General features: G+C 39.8%; 1 protein-coding gene across 2 annotated transcripts in view; it reads right to left on the bottom strand.

Moving 5' to 3' along the window:
• The window catches only part of CNTNAP5 (contactin associated protein family member 5), a gene marked incomplete at both ends in the record, with an annotated part of 877,051 nt that overhangs the window by 41,226 nt on the left and 808,948 nt on the right, over positions 1-26,877 (bottom strand). For both annotated transcript variants that reach the window (XM_082841270.1, XM_082841269.1), the window contains 2 exons: positions 2,326-2,413; positions 9,963-10,093. In XM_082841270.1, the coding sequence (XP_082697396.1) occupies positions 2,326-2,413; positions 9,963-10,093 (219 nt within the window). The remainder of the gene's footprint in view (positions 1-2,325; positions 2,414-9,962; positions 10,094-26,877) is intronic.

The following is a 26,877-nucleotide window of genomic DNA, read 5'->3' on the forward strand; positions in this document are numbered from 1 at the left end:
TAGTAGGCATACATGAATTTTAAGATAAAACCCAATGAATATCCCAGAATGTGAGACAGTGATATAAAGAATAAAACTTATTTATAAGACGATGGTAAGACACATGAGGATAGAGTTAAAAAGTCTAAGGTTTATCTAGTGCAGGCCGAAAGTAATTAAGTAGAGAGAAGAAGAAAGAAGCATTACTGAGATGCTGAGAATTTTTGAGAGCTAGTGGATAGATACATATGAATAATACATATGAACTAGATACATAGGAACTAATGAATAAATGCAGAAAACATAAACGTATCAAATAAGACAATTAAAAAGAAATCCACAATCAGACACATGGTAATAAGACTGCCAAACACCAAATTAAAAGAAATGACCTTAAAAGTAGGTTTTGGGTGCTGGGAGTGGTGGTGGTCAGAGCACTTTCAAAGGCAGGACAGGCTGACAGCCAGCTTTTCAATAGCCAGATCAGAAGAGTCCAGTGCTGCGCTGGCGAGGGTTTAACCTGGATGTCTAGCAGTGGGGAGAGCCCTGACTTGCAGAATTTCTGAGCTCCATGGAGTAAACACTCCCAGGATGGCTGATTTCAAACTACCCTTGTGACATCACAGAAAGCAGAATTGGGCAGAGATGTATGTAACAGGTCCTTATGAGCCATTGTGAGCTGGCTCCATCACACCCATGGATAAATCCTTCAATGTCGAGTTGTACGTCTAGTAAAATTATCTTCCAGGAATAAAGATGAAGGGTGGAGCTCCTGTTTTCAGATAAAGGACCCCTTATACAGAAAAAAATTCAGAAGAATTTACTTCGGAAACAAGGAAATCAAATCTGGTAGAAAGTAGAAGGTTCCAACAAATTCGTGACTGAATTAATAAGTCAAAAAAGCAGTGTCTACATGAAATAATAGTAGGAGAGGGGAATGGAATAAGAAAGAAATTTAAAATTCAATCTAGAAGTCAGTCACTGTTGATTGGCTCATTCAACTGCCATTTTAGCAACTAAAACTGATGTTTCCCAGACCTGACAGCAGATAGATTTCTGGATGCACATTACTTTCTGGAAATTAAGTACTGTTTATGAATCTGGAAGGCTATAGTGTGACAGGAGTCATTTTTCTGCCTTTTCAGCTTTTTCTACTGGCCAGCAAAGTCATGGTAACCTGAAGTATTCTCTGCCACCCTTTTTAAGAGACCTTCTCCGCCTCTTGGGAGTTGACACATGCCACTGCGGCCACAGTGGCATCTGGACTCTAGCCTCACATTAGGGATGGTCTGGGAGTTAATAGCTCCCCACTCATGAGCTCAGAGCTGCCTGGGGAGTTACTCCAAAAGACTAACAAGAATGCACACTGTAAGTGCGCCCACAATTTTAAAAGCAACTTATTTCCTGAGTTAAATCCATTCCTGCTTAAAATGCCTTGGGTTACTAATGTTTTCTACACTGTATTGTGACTGAGAGAATAAGAAAGAACATGCTAGAATCACAGGAAAGTTGACAAGTAGAAAATAAGGAGGCAGAAACAAACCCAATCATACAAGTAACCCCCAAATGCACAGGGCTTACATTTGCCAATTTATAAAATAGAAGATGGCCAAACTGGATAAAAATGCAGTATTTAGCTATAGCTCTTCACAAGATCATATATAAGGCTAAACAAAGAAAAGACTGAAAGGGAAATATGGAAAATGATATACCAGGCAAATACTAACTAAAGCAAAAACGAATTAGCTATATTAATAACAAACTAGATTAAGCACAGAGACATTAAAGTTAAAAAATATTACTTCAGTGTGAAAAAAAAGTTCAATTCACTGAGAAGATATAAAAATTTCAATCTTGCCTACACCTAATAAAAGTCATCATTAGACATAAAATGAAAATTCACAGAACTTCCTGTAGGAGAAAAGAACATCCATTATTATCGTAGGAGATTCCAATCCTTTTTTGAATTTTCAATAAATTAGAAAACACATTAAGGACTTACAGAATTAAATAATTGGGTTGTTCAAATCCTTAAATTATTTAAGTAAAATTTACATAAATTTAACTAAAAGAATGCAGTAAACGCTTTAATTAATTTGAAATTAGGTAAAAATAATTATTTTGGTGAATCACTTTGTTCATTTACCTTACTCGGGATTCTACAAAGTAGATATACATGCCACTTTGTGGTCCTGCCACACGTACCTCTCAGCCTCCCATAGCAGGACTCTTGGTTCTATATTTTGGATATTATACGCATCTTGGTGCTTCCCCTGGTGAAAATTATTTATTACTTTATTTATTTTAACAGAGCTTGCCGGAAAGGCATGGGCTAGAAAAACAAACCTGTGACTTTGCCCAAAGTGAGGGACCTGATGGCTCTGAACTCAACCTCTGAGGAGAAGTTATAACTGAGTCGGAGGTGCTGATCCATCTGCAGGAAAAGAGAAAACAAAGAGGCATCAGCAGAGGTCCGCATGTCCAGCACATGAAACACTCCCGTATGAAACAGCTTTGAAAACACACGCAGGGAAGAGTCCTCTCTGGGACTTTCTCTCTGGAGAGATGAGAAATGTCTCACTAATTCTCCCACAATGCACATAAAATACCCGTTTCTTTACTCTTGGTGAAATAAAGGCTTTCACACAAGTCTCCTCCCTGGGAAATTCTATACAGCTTTTGACAGGTATTTATCTCCCCACTGAGAGTTTCTCGCCAAATTCTTTGCTGCAAACAAGCAAACAAATGAAGCCTTTCAAGAATGCTCACTGTGCAGGATTAACATTAAAAGGAAAGCAGGTATTCATTCCCAATCTCTCCCCCCTTCTCCCCATTTGGTCCTTAAAACCATTACCGTCTCCTTTGCTCCAATCATTCTGACCTGGCCTCATTCATGGGTGCCCTGGGGGATTTTCCTGAGTGAATATTTCAGTTTGACAAAAGGTTTGACCCTGGGGAGGGGAGGCTAGCTGAACAGTTGCCACCAACATGAACAGATGATAATCCCATCTTGCAGATGAGTGAAAGCCACGAGGGGGATTCTTTGGGACTTTATCTCTAGGGTCATTCTTTAGGGAACCGTCCTTTCCACACGCATTGTTAATTCCAGTTCCATCTCTTTGTTCTCCTCCCCATTTCAAGGCATCATTTCCCATCCATCCCCAGGTTTTTTCTTTCTAGTCAAACCCTACCAGTTTCTTCCCGGCTCTACTCTGAATATTCATATGATGTTATCCCTGGGAAGGATCCTTGTAACATATCACAGTTAATCTGTAGGAAGAGGAGACTAAGACCCCGTCAGCTGCGTGCCCGTCCCCGGGCTCCCCTTGGGGAGCAGCTGATCAGGACACATACCCAGTGCTCCCAGCTCCCACCACCAGGACCCTCCTTCTGCACCCACTGCTGCTCAGTGACCTTCTTCCAGGACTCTGGGTCCTGCAGTGGTTTTTGCTGTGAAGGAAGTCAGTGGCTATGACTTGTGACATGTGATTATATGGTTTATTCCTTTTTCATTCATGAAATTATACTTTAATAATACTTGTTATTTATTGAAGACTTGGTATGTATGAGACACCATACTAAAGTATCCTTCAAAATGCATTCTTCCCTATAATACTGTGAAATAGACATTATTATCCCTGTATTTCAGATGGTGGAACTGATGTCACAGAGATCACAAACTTGGGCAAGGCCACACAGCATCACATAGCAGTGTCCCCTCAGCATGTGGCCGGCCAACCACACAATATGGAGTTTGCTTTACTTGTCCATATCCCTCTAGATGCTTGAGCAGCTTGTAGACAATCACTGTGTGTTCTTATTTCTGAATTTCTACAAAATTAATTCAACAAATGTTTGAGCATCTTCTATGTGCCAGATACTGTTCTAAGTGTTCCCAAAGTCCACCTCCTCTCGGAGGATTTCCTTGATGCCTTGGTTAGATTAATTGATCCTGTTCTCTCTTTCATGGTGCCTTTTTATTTTTTTCTACCTCTAACCTTGCATTTAAGATGCTGTATTTTAATGATCTGCTCTCTCTCTCTCTCTCTCCCCCTCATTCTTCCCCACTAAACTATTGGGCTCTTCGAGGACATCTTATTGATATATGTTTTCTGTAGATCCTACTACAGAAACTGGGAAAGTAACTCCAAAGATAGGTTTGTTGAGTGAATAAACAAACATCCTGTACTGATTCCCTTTCTGTCTTTTGGGCTATGAAGACAGCATCCATCACAACACCAGGATGCCTCTGGCTTCCCTGGGGGCCTCCACACCTTTATACAACATAAGGTTTTTCACCCATGGTCCTCACCTGCAATCTATTTAATGCCCAGATTCAGTCCTTGCTCTGAAGGAGTTTTCTCTCTGCCTTATCTCAGAGCTCTCACCTACACTCTGGAACTGTGTCTTCCAGCAAGGGGCAAGGTGCCTTTTCTCATGTTTTGTTGCCCAGGTTGGAGAGGAGGCTAATGTGAGTGGGAATTTCCTGCTGAGTGGAGAGCAGCAGAAGGATTCTTAGAACTGAAGGTTGAGCTCAGATTCCTCTAGCTTCTGCCTCTCATCTCCTCCCCAGGCTCCAAAGGATCAATTTCCTATGCAAGTGATTCCCTCAACACTGTCACACTTGGAAGAGCTAATTGTTCTAGTATATGAGTCATTCTTGTCCTACTGTTCTGTTTTGTGGGAACTTACCTGGTCCTTTCTACTTTAACCAGATGACAAATAAGGGGGGGAAGGAGGTGAATGACAGTTAATCAAAGGGTTATTTTTTTAATAAGTATTTATAAAGGTTTGGAGATGAAGGTAGGATGATTCAAAGAAGGCTTGAGATAGTTGGGGAATGGATTCCAGCCCTGACGTGGAGTGAGGGCACTTGAGTGCACCTGAGGGCACCCTTAGTACTGACTCAGGTGCTGGGTTACCCATTTGAAAAGCTTAGCAAATGCACAGGGCAAAAGCAAAAAAAGTGAGGGGTTGTACCACAAATATTTATTTCTAGGACCTCAATCTTTATGATAGGGGCTAGGCAATCACTGAAGTCTTCAACGAGAAATACATTATTATGTTGTATTCCCTTATGTTTATTTTATGCTTTAGGATTGCTTTTCTTTTTAACTGCTGTTGGTGAGGTGGTGAGGGAGTGAAGTACCACAGTCCTTTAAACTTTAGTGTGCCTAAAATTTGTAATCTGGCCTCGAGAAGCTTTGTTAATCTCAGAATCAAGGATGCCCAGTGGTCTTGTCAAGTTATTAAATGAGATGAGAAAAGGAGGGAAATTGAACAAATCTTTTTCTTTTTTTCTTTTTTTTTTTTTTTTTTTGTAAGCCCTAGATGCCAAACTTTGTGCTTGGTCCTTTAGTTATGCTCTTTCACAGAACCTTTACCAGAACTGACTGAGCTCCGCTGCATTTGCACTCCAGCCCATCCCCACAACACTCAAACTTTTTTTACAGATAAATAGACTGAACCTCAGAAAGGTGCATAACCCATCTAAGATCCCAGAGCATAAGTGATGGAGCTGGGATTTACCCCCAAGCCTGTCCCACACTAGGGATGCCTCTCTTGATCTCAGGGTCTTCACCTCTCAAAGGAAGACATTAACTCCATGGATTGAAAATGCTGGGCCTCCTCCTTCTTTACAGCTCGTAATTGTGCTGGCATTTTGGTAACCTGGGTTAATCTGCTTAATGACATTAATATATTTTAAGTAGGGACCCTGTAGACTACCTCCACCACCAGGGCACAGGTCGGGGCACCTGAGCCTTAGAAACCACTGGCCAAATTACAATTCTCACATCATCACCAGGATTTCTCACTCTTGCCTGCAGCCCTGGTCCCTAAGGACTCCTTCCTAGAGTCACACAGAGCAGAGAGGAGAAGCACTAGCAACTCAAGACTATACCTTGAGGGAGGGTCTGTTTGTAGCTACTGGAGGCCTCTGGCTGGCTGAGTATAGTGCTAACCATCTGCCCTCTCTTTATAACTGGTTCTGAGTAATGCCTGAGACTGAGATAGAGCAGTAGCTTACCCCTTTCTGTTTTTACTAAATAGCTTGTTCCTTTTTTTTCTTCTATTTTTTTTGTTTTTGTTGTTATTTTGGTTTTGGTTGTTGTTGCATTTTAAATTTGGCTGTGCAAGACACACCAGGGACTGAACCTGCGCCCTCGGCAGCGAAAGCACAGCGTCCTAACCACTGGACCGCCAGGGAAGGCTTGTTCTAAGTAGGGAGGAAGGAGAAGAGATAGGGCAAGGGGGGTTGGGGGGGTGGGAGTGTCACAGAGACAAGTATGTCATGTGACTGTGTCAATAAATTGATTTAAAGTTAAAAAACAAAGAAACTCTCCGTCTCCATTTTTTTCTACTACTTCTGTGCTTTGGAAATGGTATGTCATCCACAGATATGTGCTTATCATTGACTATTGATTGATTGGTGGGAACCCTTGAGATGGAGAAGGGAGTACCCCATTGTTCTCTCACTGCCCTATTTGTGCCTTTTGTTTGTGGAAAGAAGATAGAAAATAGAAAGAAACAGAGAAGGGGTCATATATGCAAATGCCCACCAGCATGCAGCCTAGACGTCCCATCAAGGCCTCAGTCAAGACATGTTCAAAAAAGATGTCATCATTTCCACCTCCTTTGTCCTCTAATCTGGCTTCAACCCAAAGACTTTTAACTCTTATTTCAAGAGGCAATACTAGAGGTGAGTCCATTAAATTATAATCATTCAGGAATTGTGATTGTGTCCTATATTTGCCAATGACTCCTGAACTTCCCCTCAATCAAAAAAACGAATATTCAGTCTTGACTTATCCCATAATCCATATCCACACAGTCACCTAAGGCTACTGACGTTCCTTCCAGACCTTTCTCAAGTCTTCCTCTCATTGGCTACCCCATTGCACTAGTTGAGGCCCTTATCTTCTCTTCCTGCCTGGTCTCTGTCCTATATCTCATGGCTCCCAAATGTGTATTTCCATGGAGCAATCACAGTGAGCCTCTGGAAACAAAAGGCTACCCATGTTAATTTCCCTGCCTAAAATCCAGTGGTTTCCCTTCCCCTCTCCACAGGGCTAATTTAATCTTCTCCACATAAGCCTTGTGGAGTTAATTCACCTAGGTCAAAAATATTTATTAAGGACCTGCTATATGTGAGACACTGCTTGATAAATTGGAGGTTCCATGGTAATGAAAATAAACAAGAATTCCTGTCCTCATGAAGCTTACATTCTAGAGGAGAGAGATAGGACAAGAAACTAGATAAATAGATAAGTTGTATCGGGTGTTAGATAGTGTTTAAGTGGTTTAGGATTGAAGTCAAGGAGCTGGATTGCTGTATTAAATAAGGCACCCAAAGATAACATCCTTGAGTCAAATTTTGAGTGAAGTCCTGAAGGAAGTACAAGTACAGGTAAGCAATGTAGATACATGAACAATCGTGTTCTAGGCAAAGCAAACTCAAACATATTCAAGAGCTCTGGAAATAGCAAGCAGGCCAGAGTGGCCTGTGTGGAGTTACAGAGGGGACAGGAATAGGTGAGATCAGGGAAGTCACAGCAGGAAGCGAGCAAGGGGTGTGCAGTCATGGAGGTGCTCTTAAGCCACTGCAAGATCTTTGGCTTTACTCTGCATAAGAAAGGAAACCATGGAAGGGGTCTGGATACAAGAGTGTCACGATCTGACTAATGTTTTAATAGGATCACTCAAGTTGCTGTGTTCAGAAGAGGCTGTAGGGGAACAAAAAGAGGTGCAGGGGTATGTCAGTTAAAGGCAACTCATGTGATCCAGCAATCCCATTCCCAGGCAAATATCCAGAGAAAACTCTAATTAGAAAACATACATGAACCCCAACATTCATAACAGTACTATCTGCAATAGCCAGGACAGGGAAGCAATCGAAGTGTCCATCGACAGATGAACAGGTAAAGAAGATATGATATATACATACAATGTAATATTACCCAGCCATAAAATAGAATGAAATAATGTCATTTGCAGTAACATGAATGGACCTAGAGATTATCAAACTAAGTGAAGTAAACCAGACAGAGAAAGACAGATGTCATATGATATCACTCATATGTGGAATCTAAAAAATAATACAGATGAACTTAGTTATGAAACAGAAACAGACTCACAGACATAGAAAACAAACTTATGGTTACCAAAGGGGAAAGGGAGTGGGTGAGGGATAAATTGGGAGGTTGAGATTAATATAAACACACTACTATATATAAAATAGATAAACAACAAGGTCCTGCTGTATAGCACAGGGAACTATACTCAATATCCTGTAATAATCCATAATGGAAAAGAATATATACAAAAGAAAAGGTCACTGTGTCAAATGCCAGTGAAAGACAAATGAGGAAAAGACCATTGGATTTGGCAAGATCCAGCCACTGTTCTCTTGAGAAGTGTGATTTTGTGGCCGCTCAGTGACAAACCTTCATTGGGTAGGTTTAAGAAAAAGGAAGAGGAAATTTGGAGACCAAGCCTGTAATCAACATTTCCAAGGAACTGGGCAATAAACTGAAAGAGAAAATGGGGCAGTACATGGAGTCAGATAAGAGAGTGAGTTTTCCTTCCCTCCCGACACCGTACTTTTTTGTTCATGTTTTTGGTTTTCTTTAATGCCTGTAATACTTGCATGCTTTATGCTTTGGGAAGCCATTAAGTAGAGCTGGAAAAATGCTGTAAAGAAAGGTGAGGAGGGTAATGCTGCAGTGATGCTGTCCACTAGGTATGAGATCTGGCCCACAAGTGATTGGTCAGGTCTTCGCTAGAGCCATTAGCTGTTCGTTTTCAGCAACAGGAGGGAAAGAGGTACACAGACACAGATGGAAGTAGGTGGAGAAATGTGCTGAGAGTGTGTGGATGTTCTCTTCTGAATGCTACATTCTTTCATAGAAAGAAGGAAATGAAGTCATCTACCAAGAGTGGAGATTGAATTGCAATTGTTGGCAGTCTAAGGAGAGAGAGGGAAAGTTTAAAATTGCCATCTAGGAGATCAGGAGGATGGATGAATTAACAAAGACTAAGGGGTGATTTCCGGGAAGATTTAAGAGCTCACCTGAGGTCATGATTCTAAAGGAGGATGGTCTGGACTCTGCCCGTTTTCTATTGCGATCCACTATTGCCTGATGCTCCTCTTTGCACCAAGACTCCGGGAATTCTGTGGAGTGTCTGACACACACTGCTCTTTCAGACAGCTTTGCAGGGGCTCACTGGGACCCTCTGCCTCTTTCTTCCCCACCCAGCCAATTTGAAATCAACGTCAAGACTCAATTTACTCCTAACTTCCTCCAGAATGTAAGTACCATTGATCTTTGGACAACATGTGTTTGAACTGTGCAGGTCCATTTATATGAGGAATTTTTTCAATAATAAATATTATACAACAGTACTACAGGATCCTCCATTGGTTGAATCCACAGATGGGGAACTGTGGATACAGAGGAACTGAAGACAGTGAGGGCCACCTATAAGTTATACTCAAGTTTTTGACTGGGTGGGGTGTTGGTGCCCCTAACCTCCCCTCCTTGTTGTTCAGGGTCACCCGTACCTGATGCCCAGATGAGGTGGGTGCCCTCATCCATGCTCCTGTATCACCTGTGCACACTCCTCCCACAGCCTTTACCCATCCCTTGTGATTTCCTCATTATGCTACAGTTCAAGGGTTATCAAAACTGAACAGGCATCAGCATCACCTGCTCCCCCTCCCCACAGAAAAGTTTCTGATTAAGTATATCTGATGTGGAGCCCAAGAATTAGTATTTCTTTCAAGGTCCCAAGTGATACTGATGCTGATGAGGGGGATGCCCCCTGAGGACCACTATTCTAATTCTCCAAAGGCTAGGGCTGAGTGTGGTTTTTACCTGTCCCCAGAACTTGGCTGCACAGTTGGCTCGGGGTCGAAGCTCAGAAAAATTGTATTGAGCACCAAATGCACATTTGGCTGAATGAGAAGAAGGGAAGTAAGGTACCTGAATGGTAAACACTCTGCCCTCTCGGTTAATCTTCAGGTGGTGCAGTCTTCTGTTGGCAAAGTTCTCTGTATCGATGGTGAATACATGGGTTTCTTCCTTGCTTAGCTGGTAGCGAACTTGTAAGCTTCCTTAAAAAACAAACATTAGACATTAGAATTAAAGATAGGAGCCATAAATGCAAAAATATGATCAGATTGTCTTTTAATTGATCGTGACTGTTTTCTAGGGACCTATGTCTCAATCTTTGCATTATTCACATTCTTAAAAGGTATTATATATCTTGTGACTATAGCATCTAGGTCCATATTAAAAATCCTGAGCATAGCTGAAATACTTTTGTGTGTGTGTGTGTGTGTGTGTGCGTGTATGTGTGTGTATGTGTGTGTGTGTTATCAGAAACCAAAATACCAGTTTGGAAAATAAAACAACCACAAGTCTATTTTGTAACTGGATTGTGAAAACTTTAATAAGATAAAATCTTTTCCCACGCTCTCTTCAATTCCTACCATTTCCTAGAACTCCCTTTTTTCCTAATTGCCTTCCTGGAATTTCAGAATATGTAATGTAAAATAAGATTGTAAAGTAATCTAGGCAGAATAGGAGAGAATAATTTGGGGTAATGAGGCAGTTACCCAACAGAGTCAGCCAATAGCAGAAGCTCCCTACCACTAATCCTGGTTTCCTTCATTCCTCCTTTCCTTTTGGTTCTGGTCACTATCAATTTCCATTGGGGGTGTATTTTCTCACTTAAAAACTAATCAATAAAAATAAAATAAAATAAAATAACATAAAAACAAAAAAAATAATAATAGCTCCCTAGCAGTAGCATATTTGGTGCAGAGAGGAGCTCAGACATGAGGTAAGAGGTCTGCCAGAGGAAGGGAAAGGGCCCATCTTTCCCTGCCTTCCCACCTGCCAGGGGAAAGGAAAGGGCCTGCCAGGGGAAGGGATGGTGGCTGGCATGCTCTTTCTGACTCCTTCTAAGAACTTGGGTTTTTAATATATAATTCAACCCAATAAAATAAATCAGCATGTGATAATTATGTGTCAGGCATGATGACAAGGACCACATTCCTTGAAGTTATTTGGGACTCTCTTACCATCCCACTGTGTGGGTCATTCATACACACATTCTGTATGTACCTATCCATTTTAGAAATCACTTCCATTTTATACATCTTTACCAACACCTGCCTAGCAACCATCCATCTTAGATGTCAGTAATCTCAACCAAGACCCTGTCAAGGTATTTATTCTATATCATCCCCAGCATTCCAGTTTAGGTCTAAAACACCTCAACCATTTCTTCTAGAGCTCTACAGATATTGATCTCACCTTCTTAGGATGTTTGATGCAATCAGTGACTCCCTAAGTACCCTAAGAAGAGCTCCTGAAACCTCTTGCTAACTCATTGTCACACAGCTCCTAGGAGGAGAAAGTCAACCCATGGCTTTTCAACATAAGTTTGACACAATTAAGGGCTGACTCCAGTCTTATAGGAGGCACTGGGGTGAGATGGTGACAGGGCCAGAGATTCATTGATCACTTTCCCCTCAGCTTTGTATTCAGCTGCTTGGTCAGTGAGCAAAGAGGCACATCTCTCCTTCTAGTGTATATTCTGGTGTCATGAGGTTACTGTCAGCTTCTTGGATGGCATTACCCGGGACCCCAAAAAGTTCATTGCCCTAAAGCCCTCTTCTATCTCCTTTTTATGATTCATCTGTCTGCTTCCATTTCCTCCCTAGAGTCTCCCACCGCTACCTTTGCATCCAAAAGTGTTTGACATAATGATAAACTTTGCAAGTTTATATATTGTCCAATAGACAGGGAACTGACAGAGGGAAGATGCTCTGAATCTAATAAACAACAACAACAACAAAAGGATGGTCTTAGACAGGTGTTCACTACAATTTATTCAGGGAACTATAATGTATCCCCTCCTGTGTGTTCTCCATTTCTTCTTCTTTTTTGTTTGTTAGTATATGTTGACACTGATACATTATAAAGGGCATGCATTTGCGGGTGTGTGAGTATGGGCTGAAATAAGATGTTCACGGTGTGGAAATTAAAAATTGATTTGAGCCCCAGTTAAGACTTTTCCAAATATGCTTCTGGAATAAACATACGTATAATGGAATAACATTTGGTCACCGGCAACTATGCTGTAAAAGTTTTAATGGCTCTTATTAATATTGGAGCACTCTAGCTGTATCTAGCCTCACTTTTTTAGGTCTCCAGGCAAAATCCATATCATCATTTTTAGAACTATGCAACAGGAATTATCAACGTCATTTAAAAAAATGTCGAAGAGAAACCTGATTCCAAAAAAAAAAATTGTATTTAAACACAATGATAAGGAATCTACTTTAAATCAAAGAGGATGTAGTCATATTCTGTTAAACTTCCTTACTACTCTCTGGACAAAGTTACCACCCCTTGGCTTCTATTATGCTTGAGTTCCTACTTATGACTCCTCTTTTATCTAGAACAGTTTTTTGTTCCTTCCTCCATTTGATTGATGAAGGAAGAGAGGGGCAGGAAGGAATAACTTTTCATCATTCATAGTAAGTGATGGACTCAGAAACGAAATCTAGTTAGCTCTAAAGAGCATGGTTTTCCCATGGAACACAGGGTCCCATGTGTTCATCTCAGCAAATAATGGTCTTCCACTTCGACGTTTCCCTTTAAGCTTATTCCTACTCAAACTCCAAAAGTAAGCACCAGGTTACCTCTTCCAGGAAGCCTTACCTGGCTTCTCCAAGTTGCCCTCTTCTGCTCCTATAGATCCTGTGCTCACTTCTAGCCTAACATGTATTGGGTTGTGCTGTCTATTTACTTGCTTATTGCCCCTTCCTTCTTTCCTTCCCTCCCTCCCTCCCTCTTTCCTTCCTTCCTTGCCTCCCTCCCTCCCTCCCTCCCTCCTTCCTTCCTTCCTTCCTTCCTTCCTTCTTTCCTTTCATTCTTTTCAAAACAATATAAATTTATTGTGCCAAATTCTGGAGGCTAGAAGTCTGAACTGTTATCTCAAAGGCTCTAGGCTAGGATTCTTCCTTGCTTCCTCTGAGCTTCTGGTGTATGCCTGCATTCCTAGGCTTGTAAATGCATCACTCCAAGTGCTTCTTTTTTCTTCACATGGCTTCTCCCTGTGTCTCTCTGATAGATCTATATTCAAAGCTGCTCTAATACTCTACAAATGATAACTATATTTCTTTTAGCAAACCTTTTTACTATTTATATTCTTCTTGATAATCACCTACTCATGAGAAAATGGAAATTATGGACTAGAAACTCAGAATTGGAAATTTCAACCATATATCTAGTTCAGCATCTCAATTTGGGCCTTAGGAGAAAGATTCTCACACCTCAGTTTTTTCAAGAGCTTCACTTTGTTGTGTTTTACGTGTTCCCACTTTGCCAGTTTTCCTACACTAGTCTGTCTTCCATACTGTCATTGTGTGAGTATTCTAACATAGACTTATTTGGCCATGTGATTCTACTGCTTAAAAAATTCCAAGGCTCCTTAATTTTACATGAAACATTCCAACTGCTTAGCCTGACAGGCAAAGTCCTTTTCTTACCTTCCCACTTTATCACATACATATTTTTCATAACTGAATCACATGTGAACTATCCCAAATAACACCCCCCCAAATAATGCTCCTCCTTGCCTTTGTGCACTTTTTCTTCCTCTGGGACCACCCCTGCCTCCTTATCTCTATGACAACCACTTCTCCTTCATTAAGACCCACCTGATGTGACCTAGGTCTCCACTTGCTCCCAAAACTGAGAGTATCTTTCCTTCTTATATTGTCACTGTGCTCACTTTTAGTAACAACTTCAGTGTATCATGCTTTGCTTGTCTTTCTCCTTGAACATAAGCTTCTCTAGGAGGAATAGATGCTTATTCATCTTTGTGTCTATGGAGAATAACACAGGGTCTGCTATCTCAAGTTGCCAAAAGTCATTTGTTGAATAAAATGGCCCCTCTGGAGAATGTTATTACCACTTCATCAACATTATAAACTAACAATTATTCAATGTCTACTGTGTGCCAGATACTAAATTAACTAATAGTTATAATGTTATAACTCTATCTTTAAGGAGTTCATAATCTGAAGCAGGCAAAAGCAAGGTCATACTTGTCTGCTTATACGCCTATCATGTATTAGATTATTTATTTATTTTAACATCTTTATTGGAGTATAATTGCTTTACTATGGTGTGTTAGTTTCTGCTGTATGACAAAGTTAATCAGCTATACATATACATTAGGTTTTTAATCTGGTACTAAAGATAATTTTTATCAGATTCTCAGATTAGAAAGTAGAATTTCAGTGGAGTAAAATGCTCTAAAAGTAAAACATAATAATAAAAATAATAGTAATGATATTCATAATGAAATGGGATTCAAACCCAGGAGTATAGAACTTTAAAGTGTATGTTCCTCCCACTAGATCATGTTGCCTCCGAAGACATGTCTGGTCAAATAGATGGATGAGTTGATGAATAGAGAAGTGGATGGTTGGGCAAAGGGAAAGGTGAGTGATTTGATAGACAATATAGATACATGTTTTGTGAATCCAAAAGAGTGAAGACAATGAGCACTTATAGGGTTGAGGAAATGAGAAACAGTGTTTCAGAGAAAGAAGTTTATTGAAGAAGGTAGAACTGAATTAGGCAAAAAAAAGTACTATGCTTATGTAGCTGTAGAGATATAAGCAGAGCAATGTGTCGGAATTTTACTATGCTTGAAGTATAGACCCATAGGCCAGTAGGGCTGATGAGAATCTTGGCACATATTCACCCAACCAACCTCCTTATTTTGAAAGATGGAAAAACTAAAACCCTAGAACTTGGAAGAGAATGGTAATAAAGAGAGAAGCCACATGGAGAAGGCTTGTATTAGAAGGACAAATAATTTGGACTTATTCTTGTAAAGAGGGACTCCATAAAGGGTTCTAAACACATTGTGACTGGGCTGATTTATACAAAGTGATATTTAAAGAAAATTAGCCTGGGTACCCAGTGTTCATGTCAGATCTAAAAAGACAGATATACCAGCTCCCACAAACATCAATGGAAAAACCCATGAGGTGTTGGAGTACCACTATGGAACAAGAGTCCATTCTTATATTTCTGTTAATAGAGCATGTCAGTTTCTTGCTTTATCATTTGACTTTGAAAGAAGGAGCTCTTTTACATGTTGATTCCCATCCAATCCTCATCAGTTAACATCGACTACAGACTTCTGCAGCTTCCTATGCAGCCTTTAGTGTCTGCTAACCAGATCATCCTTACCAACTAGCTCCTCTTCTATCTTCACTGTCTGATCCATCCTCTGGTTGCTTAGGTCAAAACTCTAGGAGTCATTCTTACTTTGTTCATTTCCTCTACCAGATATACATACTACACATCCAAGTCATCAGCAGCTCTCTGGTCTCTACAAAGTAAATCCTGTATCTCTACACCTCTTTCCAGCTCAGCCACCACACCATCATCCATCCATCACCATCTCTCACCCGGACCATTGTAACACATCTGAACTGACTTCCCAGATTCTAGCCTTAACTCTCTTTTCCCTCACACCGCTCCATTCTATACACAGAAGTCAAAATAAGCTTTTTAAGGGTAAATCTGATGTCATTAATTAAAATGTTTTAATGACACTCCAATGCACTTAGAATAAAATCCAAATTCTTTCTCTAAGGTCCTACATGACCTTATTTCATTCTACACTTGCCCTCATTCACTAAACTCCAGCTACTGTTGACGTGCTTTGTGTTCCCCTAACGTGCCAAGTCCACGCATGCCTTAGAGTCTTTACAGCTGCTTTTCTCTCCACGTGGAATGTTCCTCTTACAGATATTTGCCAGAAATCCCCTCCTTATTCATGGGCCAAATGTGACCCATGCAGTGATGCTTCATGTGTCCATGTACCCCTACCTCAATACCTCCTCCTAAAAATGTTTTCCAGACTGTCAGTCATGATTGATTAGTACATCATGGAATCAGTATCAGAATTCAGTATCTGTTATTACTAACTGCAGCCTCTCTGTAATTCCAATTATAAGCATTTCACTCTCTGACTGCAATCTTCTCCTTTTTGGGTTCCCTTCATCTAATCCCTGGATTCCCACAATCCTTTTTCTTTTTTTTTTAAATTGAACTATCATTGGTTTACAATGTTGTGTTAGTTTTAAGTGTACAGCAAAGTGATATATATATATATATATATATATATATATATATATATATTCTTTTTCAGGTTTTTTTCCCTTATAGATTATTACAAGATATTAAGTATAATTCCCTGTGCTATAAGTAGGTCCTTGTTTTTTATCTATTTTATATAAAGTAGTGTGTGTATGTTAATCCCAAACTCCTAATTTATCCCTCCTCCCCTTCCCCTTTGGTAACCATAAAGACGTTTTCTCTGTCTGTGAGTCTATATTTGTTTCATAGATTTCATTTATATAAGTTTTTTAGATTCCACATATAAGTGACATCATATGATATTTGTCTTTCTCCATCTGACTTACTTCACTTAGTATGATAATCTCTAGGTCCATCCACGTTGCAGCAAATGGCATTATTTCATTCTTTTTATGGCTAATAGTCCACTGTATATATGTACCATATATTCTTTATCCATTAATTTATCAATGGACATTTAGCTTGCTTCCATGTCTTGGCTATTGGAAACAGTGTTGCAATGAACATTGGGGTGCATGTATCTTTTTGAATTATACTTTTCTCTGGATACATGCTCAGGAGTGGAATTGCTTGATTATGTGGTAACAAAAAAAAAAAATGGGCAGAAGATCTAAATAGACATTTCTCCAAATAAGAATACAGACAGCCAACAGGAACATGGAAAAATGTTCAACAATGCTAATAATTAGAGGAATGCAAATCAAAACTGCAATGAGGTATCACATCACACTGGTCAGAATGGCCATCATTAAAAAGTCTACAAATAGTAAATGCTGGAGATGGTATGGAGAGAAGGGAACCCTCTTACACAGTTGGTGGGAATGTAAATTGGTGTGGCCACTATGGAGAAAAGTATGGAGGTTCCTTAATAAAACTAAAAATAGAGCTACCATATATCCCACAAACCTTAGTATAAGGATTAATCTCACCAAATACTCCGTGTTCCTCAACCCCTTCATGTTCTCTCTTCTCTCTTTACCCAACTCAAATAGCTGGTGCATCACCATGACCCTCTTCTTGTATAAACTCTCAATTCCCTTGGCCCACTCATACTTTATTGAATGAAGATATTTGCTTGGCAAAACAATAGCTGCTAAAATCCAACCTTTACTGTACCTCTGCAAGGTTTAGCTGGCACAAAAAAATATAAACACTGCAAATTGCTTATAAGCCACTTTAAATTATTCATGAGCAACTTCAAGTGGGGCTTTCTTGTGTCCTCTCAACCTCATTGTATTTCCTAAGTCTATTCACTGACTTAGATAAGTACTTAATGGCTTTTCTTCTTTCCTCAGATCTCCAACTTATCTTCTCCTTCCCCCATCTCAGCTAATGACCTTGACTCCTGCTTCCCTAAGAAAACTGAAGCAATCAGAGCAAAACTCCCAGAAACTTCTGTCACCATATTTACTATCAGATCAATTTCGGAGCCTGTATGATTTGCCTTCCTTTCTATTGACTTATATGAACTGTTCATGATTATCTAATGTCATCATAGGCACTATTTATTCTTCTCACATGTTTGAAGACATCACTCAAGCAATACTCCCTTTCTTTACAATTTTTCTTCCTCTCTATGTCATCATTCCCATTAGCATTTTTTTTCCAGTTTCAATGGAATAAAAGGAAACTTCTTCAACTTTCTTAATGTTAGCCATGGCCATATTTCTCTGCTCTCTTCTGGTTTATGATGCAACTCCTGAGGCATCATGTTATACTTCCTGAATCCTATTGCTCTTTTCCATTTACTTTTAAACTCTTTCCAGTAAGATTTTACCCCAGGGTCTCAATCAAAACTTCTATTGCCAAATCATCAATGACTTTCATGTTGCTAAATCCAATTTTCCATTCATGAACTCCAATTTATTCTCACCAGCCTTGTACCCAGTCACTCTCTTCTCTTTTATAAAACTTTTCAATTGCCTTTGAGAACATTATTCTCTCCTAATTATATTCCCACTTCACTGGCCCCTCCCTTTCCCTCATTTCTGAGTCCACCTTTTCTCCTTGTCCTCTTAATGTTGCAGTCCCACGGCTCATCCTGTGGACTTCTCTATCAACACTCACTGCCTTGACAATCTCATTCAGTGTTATGGCTCCAAATACCATCTTTGTGGTTTCTTAGGGCTACTGTAGCACATTGCTCTGGTTGCTAGAAGTTTGAAATCAAAGTCTCAGCAGGTCCATATTTCTGCCAAATGCTCTAGGGGAAAATCTTTCCTTGTCTCCTCCTAGTTTCTGGTAGCTCTTGGCAATCCTTGGTGTTCCTTGGCTTGCAGCTGCATCATTCCAATCTCTGCCTCTACTGTCATGTTACACAGTCTTCATCCCTCTGTGTGTCTCTATGTGTCTCTGAGTCTCTGTATCCTTATCTCCCTCTTCTTATAAGGACACCAGTGATTGGATTCAGGGTACACTCTAATCCAGCATGACTTCATCTTAACTAATTATATCTGTTAAGACTCTATTTCCAAGTAAGTTCACATTCTGAGGTTCTGGGTGGACATCAGTTTTGGGATGACACAGCTGAACCCGGTACTATCTAAATGCAGACCAATATCCAAATTTATATCTCCAGCCTGGTCTTCTGCCCTCAACTCCAGACTCCTCTATTTAATTATCTCTCTTCTTGGTTGGCTAATAGGCATCTCAAACTTAATATGCCCAGGACTGAATTCATGACCTCTTCCAAACCCATTCTTTCTATGACTCTTCCCAACTTAAACACCAACAATCCTATACATATAGGTGCTCAGCCAAACAATCTTGGATTCCTCTCTGGTGTCTTTTTCTCATACCTTATTTCCAATAGGGCATGACATAGTTTGGTCCTCCACCCTTAAAAATATATCCTAAGTCTCACCACTTCTTTGACTCCCCACCAATTCCACTATTACCAATCAACTCAACCACTCAACCAACATTTCTAACCCAGACTGTTTCAATAGCCTCCTAACTACTTTTCTTCTATTCTAACCCCTTGTAGTCTATTCTCCCCAGAGCATCTCAAGCAATCCTGTTAATGCATAAAGAAGACCAACCACTCCTCTGCTCAAAGTCTTCCAGTGGGTCTCCATCTTTCCCAGTGTAGAAGGCAACATCTTTGGTTTTCTTTATTGAAATATAGTTAATTTACAATGTTGCATTAATTTCAGGTATACAGTAAAGTGATTCACATACATATAAGTATATAAATTTGGTTCTTTTTAAGATTCTTTTCCACTATACATTACAATGTATTGAACATTGAATGTAGTTCCCTGTGCTACACAGTAGGTCTTTGTTGTTTATCAATTTTATATAGAATAGTGTATGTATGTTAATCCCTAACTCATAATTTATCCCTCCCTGACCTTTCCTTTTTCTTTAGTAACCATAAGTTTGTTTTCTATGTCTGTGGATCTATTTCTGTTTTAATAAGAAAAAGAGTAAATAAGTCCATTTGTATCTTTTTTTGTACATATAAGTGATATTATATGGTGTTTGTATTTCTCTGTCTGGCTTACTTCATTTAGTATGATAATCTCTAGGTCCATCCATGCTGCTGCAAATGGCATTGTTTCATTCTTTTTTGTGGCTGAGTAATATTCCATCGTATATATGTACCACATCTTCTTTATCCATTCATCTGTCAATGGACACTTAGGTTGCTTCCATGCCTTGGCTATTGTAAACAGTGCTGCTATGAACATTGGGGTGCATGTATCTTTTCAAAATTAGAATTTTTGTCTTTTCCAGATATATGTCCAGGTAGAAGGCAGTATCCTTGTTGCAATTATAAGGTCCTAAGGTCTTCATTACCTCTCTCTCCTCACCATCTACTACCTTCCCCCTCATCTCTGGGGCCCAGCCACAATGCTTTCCTTACCAGTTCCCAGAGAACAAGCACATCTCTGTTTCAGACTTTGCGTTTCCTGTTCTCTGTCTGGAATGATCTTCTCTGGGTACTCACAAGGCTCCTCCACCTCATCCCTGACTCCTTCATGTCTTTGCTCAAATATCACTGGTTTCAAGAGTTCTTCTCTGATGACCATGCTAAAAATTGCAGGATCCCCACCTCACTCATACTATCTCTGATTCCTTTACCCTCCTCTTTTTTTTTTTTTCCAAATAGAGCTTATCATCTTGTAACATTTTGCTTCTTGTTACATTTATGACTTACTGCCTATCTCCCTCCATTAGAATGTATAAGGGCAGAGATTTAATAAAATAGAAGAATCTAGAACAGAAAACATAAGTATGAGCCACCATATGTAGGGAAAATATTGTTTCAGACCTACAAACCCATGCTGAGTCACTATGTAAAAACATTTCTTACTGCACATTTTGGCCAGACATTGTCAAAAGGGCCTGGCCTTTCAAATAGCTATCTCTATAGTATTTATCACCAATCTACTCATTTATTAATTTGCACATTTTTCTATTTGTTCAGTGATTTTCATCCCTCATTTAAATTGAAAGCTCCATGGTAACAGAACTTTACCTGTATTTCTCCCTGGGAGATTCTCAGTGTCAAGAAAAATGCTTAGCATATAATTGGGTGGAAGGGGTTCAATAAATATTTATTGAATTTTTTAATAGAATGAATGAATGAATAGGTATTTTCAGTGATATATGAAATATATTCCCTTTATCTCATCCATGCTTAAACATATATAATGCAAGCAATTATTTAAGGGTTGATAACAATAATTTTAATAATTATCATTGTTATAGCTATAAATGTTAGCTATTGTTACTGTTATAATCAGTATTATTAAAATATCATTTATTGCCCATTTTTTTCTAGGAATTGTCTTAAATGCTTTTCTCATATTTCATCTTTAGACCTCAAAAAAATGTCATACACATTATTATTTTATGTTAATTGCACATATGAGGACAATTTAGTTTGTCTAACTTGGATGGACATTTAAATCTCAGCCATTTCACGCAGACCTTTCCTATAATCTGATTGTGATCTGCATTTCCCATAACCTCACAAGCATGGAAGGGTAGCATCCACACTCTGCCTCTCTTCCTTACACCCACCATATGAAGATAAAGCATCTAATAAAACCCATTTAGATGAAGGCATATGTCTGTATGCTAGTCCCGCTTAGTTAGACTTCACAGAGAAAACATAAAAAAAACAACTTGTGGCCATTCTGAAGCCAAACTCAGTTGTCCAGAGCTTGTTCTCATATCACCACATGCACAACTGGATGCTAAATTTCATGAGATGTCTCCAAAAAAACCCAAAAAACAAAACAAAACAAAAACTCCATATTTTTAAGCTTCTTTGAAAAAAAGAAAGTTTACACTTAAAAGAATTGCACACTCCATGGAAGATAAAGTCCATCATCATGACAAAGTTAAACATTATGGTTATTCTCCCGAGTTTCTATCTTTGGCAAGGTGAGGACAGATTAGAACTGAAAAGAATCAGTTACCCTAAAGAAAATATTCTCAGCTCTTTGAGAATTTCTCATGAGTCAGCAAGTGCAATGTGCTGGGCACTCTCAGATCCACTCAGCTCTGATGGTTTTCTGGGGTTCGATTCATTTCTTATTCAAAAACAACCTTGAAAACTCTCAGAGGAAGTCATAAACAGGTACAAAATCTTCCAGCCTATTTGGTGATGGGTTGTGGTTTACTTCATACAGCCTTATTCTAAGAACTTTCATAAGCAACAATTATCTTCTTCTATTTTAGCCTTTCTGTTTTCGTTTGCACAAAATATTTCACAATCTCTTACCTTTAACTGAAAAGTTATTTGCATAGAAAAAGAGTCCCATTACTGGGAATAAATGCAGACCAACTATCCCTCGTCCTTGGCATTCTGTCCAGACCCACTGGTTCCCTACTACCTGCATCATGTAATGTCAGCCTTTTTTCAACAAAAGAAAAATATATAAAATTCTGAAATTTGGAGTTTAATTTTGTATTTGTCAGTTGATATGTATGAATGAAACCAAACAAGTTCCTCTGGTTCAGGCTTGTCCTCTGAATTTAGTCTTTACAGCATGTGTAAAACACACAGACCACAAAACTCCATAGGAGACACTGGCCAATGCTTTACGTGTTTGGAGATTTCATCGCGCTACTAAAGATCTGTTTTCCTTTCTTCCGAGACCCAATTAGAGTTTACTTCCATTTAAAAACTCTCTCCTCCTCTTATTTGTGTATGATTTATAGGGTTTGAAGGCAATAGTCATTAGAGCTCAACATTGTAATTAGTCTTTAAAGTATTCGGGATGAGGCGGCTTTGTAAATTTTGTTTCCTTTTTATGATCCAATTGCTTTTGAATACAGAAGCTTTTGATCATGGCACTTACAATTTTACAATATTTGGAACTAAGGTTAGTTGTATGTGTTTTGAACATTTTTTTAAAGTTTTTGAAGACCACAGATCCTGACGATATAAAGTGATGTCAATTTACAGAAATATTCGGTCATGATTTGTGATATGTTACCTAGTTGGTGACAGCGTCACTAAGGGCCACTACTTCCCTGTATCAAGCAGCTTCTGCTCATTTCTTTACTCTCCTGGGGCCTACTGAAGAGCTCACCAGAGCAAACCCTCCATCGACACATGGCGGATGAAGATCCAAGCCCCTTGATGGGCCAGGAATGGTGATATTGACACTGACCCAGAGAAGAAAGACTCAGTCTTTCTCCCAAGACATGCACAGCCATTGGTGCAACACAGAACAATAAAGCCATTACAATACAGGGAAGAGAAATGCTGTGAAAGGATATGCATATGACATAAAACTGAAAAAATCACAGGAGGTTCACCTGGGGTGTTAAACCCTGAATTGGAGTCCTAAAGAACACGTAAAAGTTAGGTACGTGGATGAGAGGAAAAAAGTGGGGTTTTCTAGAGGAAATAGTATGTCGAAGGGAGGGAGATGGAACAGAGGATGCACTGCATGTCTGGAGTTGGGTGGAAAGTAGGTGTTCCTGTGGAGAATAAATAGAAAGCAATACTTGATACAAATTTGGGATGTGAAACATAATCGTGTTTTTTAAGGAAACCATCACTTCTGTCAAGCTATGATGTTTTCCAACACATCATTTTGCTTTTTCCAAATGTTATTTATGAAGCTAATTCCAACAAGGACCTACTGTATAGCATCAGGAAGTATACTCAATATTTTGTAATAACCTATATGGGAAAGGAATCTGAAAAAGAAAAAATATATATATATATGAATGAATGAATCACTTTGCTGTATACCTGAAACTAACACACATTGTAAATCAGCTATACTTCAATTTAAAAAATAACAGTTCATTTCAAAGGTGCTGTTCTGGATGACTACTCAAATACATTTTCTAAGGCTGTCGTTCCAGGCAGTAGAGTGGGTGATGATTTGACCCACAGCATAAATGCTTCCCTACAAGGAGCGGAGCCATATTGCTTTCAATAATCAGGTCTGAAAGTTACACTCAGCTTCTAACACCTTGTGCATCACTTAACAGAAGTGGTGAAGAAGCAACACTCACAAAAAAAGGTTGAGCATAGCATAATGTTGCTGTTATGGTTCTGGTTGTTTTTAAGTTTTAAAGAAATGAAAGGTACAGCATGGTCAGAGGCTACCCACACTCCTGAGCCTTTGTGTTTTCCTAATGTCTGTCAGTCCTGTGCAGGCTGCCAAGTGTGAGGATTGCCAAGCAGTTAGTGCTGGCTTCAGGCACTTCCATAAATTAAAATATAAATGGTCAATATAATTGGTCAATTAGAGATGATTTCTTAAGCATTTTATAAAATCATTAACAAAGAGTGTAACTAGCTCATGAATAACTTCAGGCACTTTTCACAACGCAAATTCATCAAGACATAACCATAGAACCCTGTTTAATGGCACAGAAACAAACAGGTGGAGGTTTTTCTTGAGAGGAGGGGTTCCTCCAAGTCCAGCTGGTAGAGTCCCACCTGTTCCTAAGTGAGGGTCCTGTCTGGGATGTTGTCCCCTTCTGATCCCTTATTCTGAGTCCAACATTAGCCTTAGAAATGGAAATGTTGATTTGCATCTGAAAGATACACTCAGAGAAGAGGTTGGAAGTGAGGTTTATCCTATCCAGTGCCTATCCAGTGCCAAGCCTTGCACAAGTTCTTATGTATTTATTCACCACATTTCACTGTATGAAGGAGTAGGGTGGTATTTAGGGATGTCCCAGGAGGCACGTTCTTGGAGTCTGTTTCTGGGCCCTCCCCTAGACTTGCTCCAAGATTCCTCCCCCCATCCCTAAGAGGAACCAACCATTTCCCTGGGTCAGAGTTCATGCCATGGCAATTTATAATAGTTATTATTTTCTGCTATAAATGTTTCCAAACAAACAAAAAGAAGCTCAAAGAAGTTGAAAATCTACCTGAAGTCTCCAGGCCTAAACTACGTCCTCTAATCAACACCCTGGTTTCAGGGTAGATAGGAAGCTGTCGGGGAAGGGTCTTTGCTTACTGATCTAAAATAAAACAGAGAGAAGAGACCATAGCAGCAGCCCAGAATACTTTTTATTTTTCTCCTCAATCCTTCTTTCCTTCCTGAACATGTGGTACAGTAGGATTCAAATAATGATAAAGAATAATATCTTCCCTCACCCCAGACAGCATACTAACACACACACTCTCTCTCCCAGTCATGCACTCGGACACATACAGCATGCCCTTGCCTAACTATCCAGTTTAATCTCTCAAAAAAGATTTAAACATTCCACATGCACTGAAGAGAAATGACAAGCAACCTTGTTCTCTACTGAGATGGAGAATGTCATGTAGTACGCCTACAGGAAAAACAAGGGCAAATGCTAATGATGGTCCTGGTGGGTGGGCAAAGGCCATGTGATTAATACTCCATATTTTACAGATGAGAAAAAGCTGGGCTCAGAAACCATGAGTGATGCAATGGAAATGAGCTGTGATGTGATGAGGTCATCCACCAGTCAGTCGGTCCCTGTGGGCTTATGGAGCATCTACTATGTGCCTTTCTTTTGCTGGTGCTCCCAGTGAGGGTGGAAAGTAAACCCACATCTACCAACAAAACCAATGTCATGACCCAGAGGAAATGACCCGGACTCTGTGGGAGCATATAACAGGTAGAAAGGGGCCCAGCTTATTGAAGGAGATTCCCCCACCCCAATATTCTCCAATGCCTGAGTCATTGCATGGCCTTCACACTGACCATCCTTTCTCTAGCATTCTCCTATGTATCAACAAATGTCCCTTCCTTCACTATGTCTGTGACAGTGCTACCTCACTGTGACCAAACCTCCCTGCCTATCAACATGATACAGTCCAATGCTTTGTGTGTATTCTCCAATTTGACCTCACCCTTTCTACTGGCCATATCTCCACAAATCCTCTCCCAGTGTCCTATACTCTAGCCAAAAGAGTTTCATATCACAGTAAGCTTTATTATATTTCTTCCACTATTTCTCATATATAATGAGCACTACCTGAATACCTGCCAAATGAAAGTATGAATGCCCTTCTGAAAACCTGTGGATAGAAGGTAAACTAATGTGACCTTATCACAATGTCAAATGCATTTGTTCACTTATGGATAAGCTGAAATAGAGACAAGTATGCATTTTTTGAAGGAAGAGTACAATGTAACTGCATTTGAGTTTCCCCACCATCTAGCAAAGATCTCCGGAGCATCCCAGCAACACCTCATCATGGGCAATACATTTTAGTTCTGGGGAAAGGGGTCAGAACAAGAAGATTGCTGACAGGAAGTTCAGTCCCTCATGTAAAACTGGTCTAGGTTGTTTGCTAGAGGGCCTTGTACACTGTGCTACTGAGTTTGGGTTCATACTTTGGGGGTCAAGGAGTCAGTGTAGGTAAAACTGAGCAGGACCCTGTGAGACTCCCGGGTACAAATCCTTTCTGTGTCCTCCAAGATTTTCCCTGAATTCCAAAGGGAAGATTCAATTGGTTGCTCATCAGGGAAGGAGGGGATGCAGAGACAAGGGAGGAGCAGCCAAGGAACAATAGTGCAGCCTTGGGGCAGGGTCCTGGTCCCTCCTCAAGAAATATACATAACAATATATCTCTGAGTTCTTCTGGAGGAACTAAGCGCCCCCCACCCCCAAGTGGAGGATGCTAACTTCAGGCAGAGCACAAGATTCCTGGAGCACCATCCTGTTACCTCACTATCAACCAGTCAGAAGAAAGTCTCACACCCTGCAATCCTCACCCCAAATTTTGCCTATTAAAAACCTCTTCCCTCAAACTGTTGGGGAGTTTGGATTTTTGAGCACAAGCAACCCCTTCTCCTTGCTTGGCCCTGCAATAAATCTTTCTCTGCTCCAAACCCCGACGTTTTGGTTTATTAGGCCTCACTGTGCATCAAGTACACAAAGTTTGTTCAGTAACAAAGGCACAAATAGAGTATTTTAAGATATATTTTAGAAGAACCACAAAGAAAATCCCCAGACCATAGTGAAGGGAGTGTCCAGGGATGGTGAGGGTTGGGAGGTGGGCAAACCATCTAAACAGCTCTAGGCACATTTAAGGCAAGATTGGATAGAGGATAGAAAAGATAATTTTGAGACGGAAACAGACAGCAAGACAACAAGACCAAAGGGATTTGGTGGTAGGCTGGATGTATTAAGGCAAAGAGGAGAGCCATGATCCCAAGATTCCGAGTCTGAGGTGATCTGAGCCCAGTTGACTATCTTGTCCCCTCTCACACACACACCCATCTCTGTG

The sequence above is a fragment of the Leucopleurus acutus genome, assembly GCF_964270905.1.
Source record: "Leucopleurus acutus genome assembly, chromosome: 6".
Classification (NCBI taxonomy): Eukaryota; Metazoa; Chordata; class Mammalia; order Artiodactyla; family Delphinidae; genus Leucopleurus; species Leucopleurus acutus.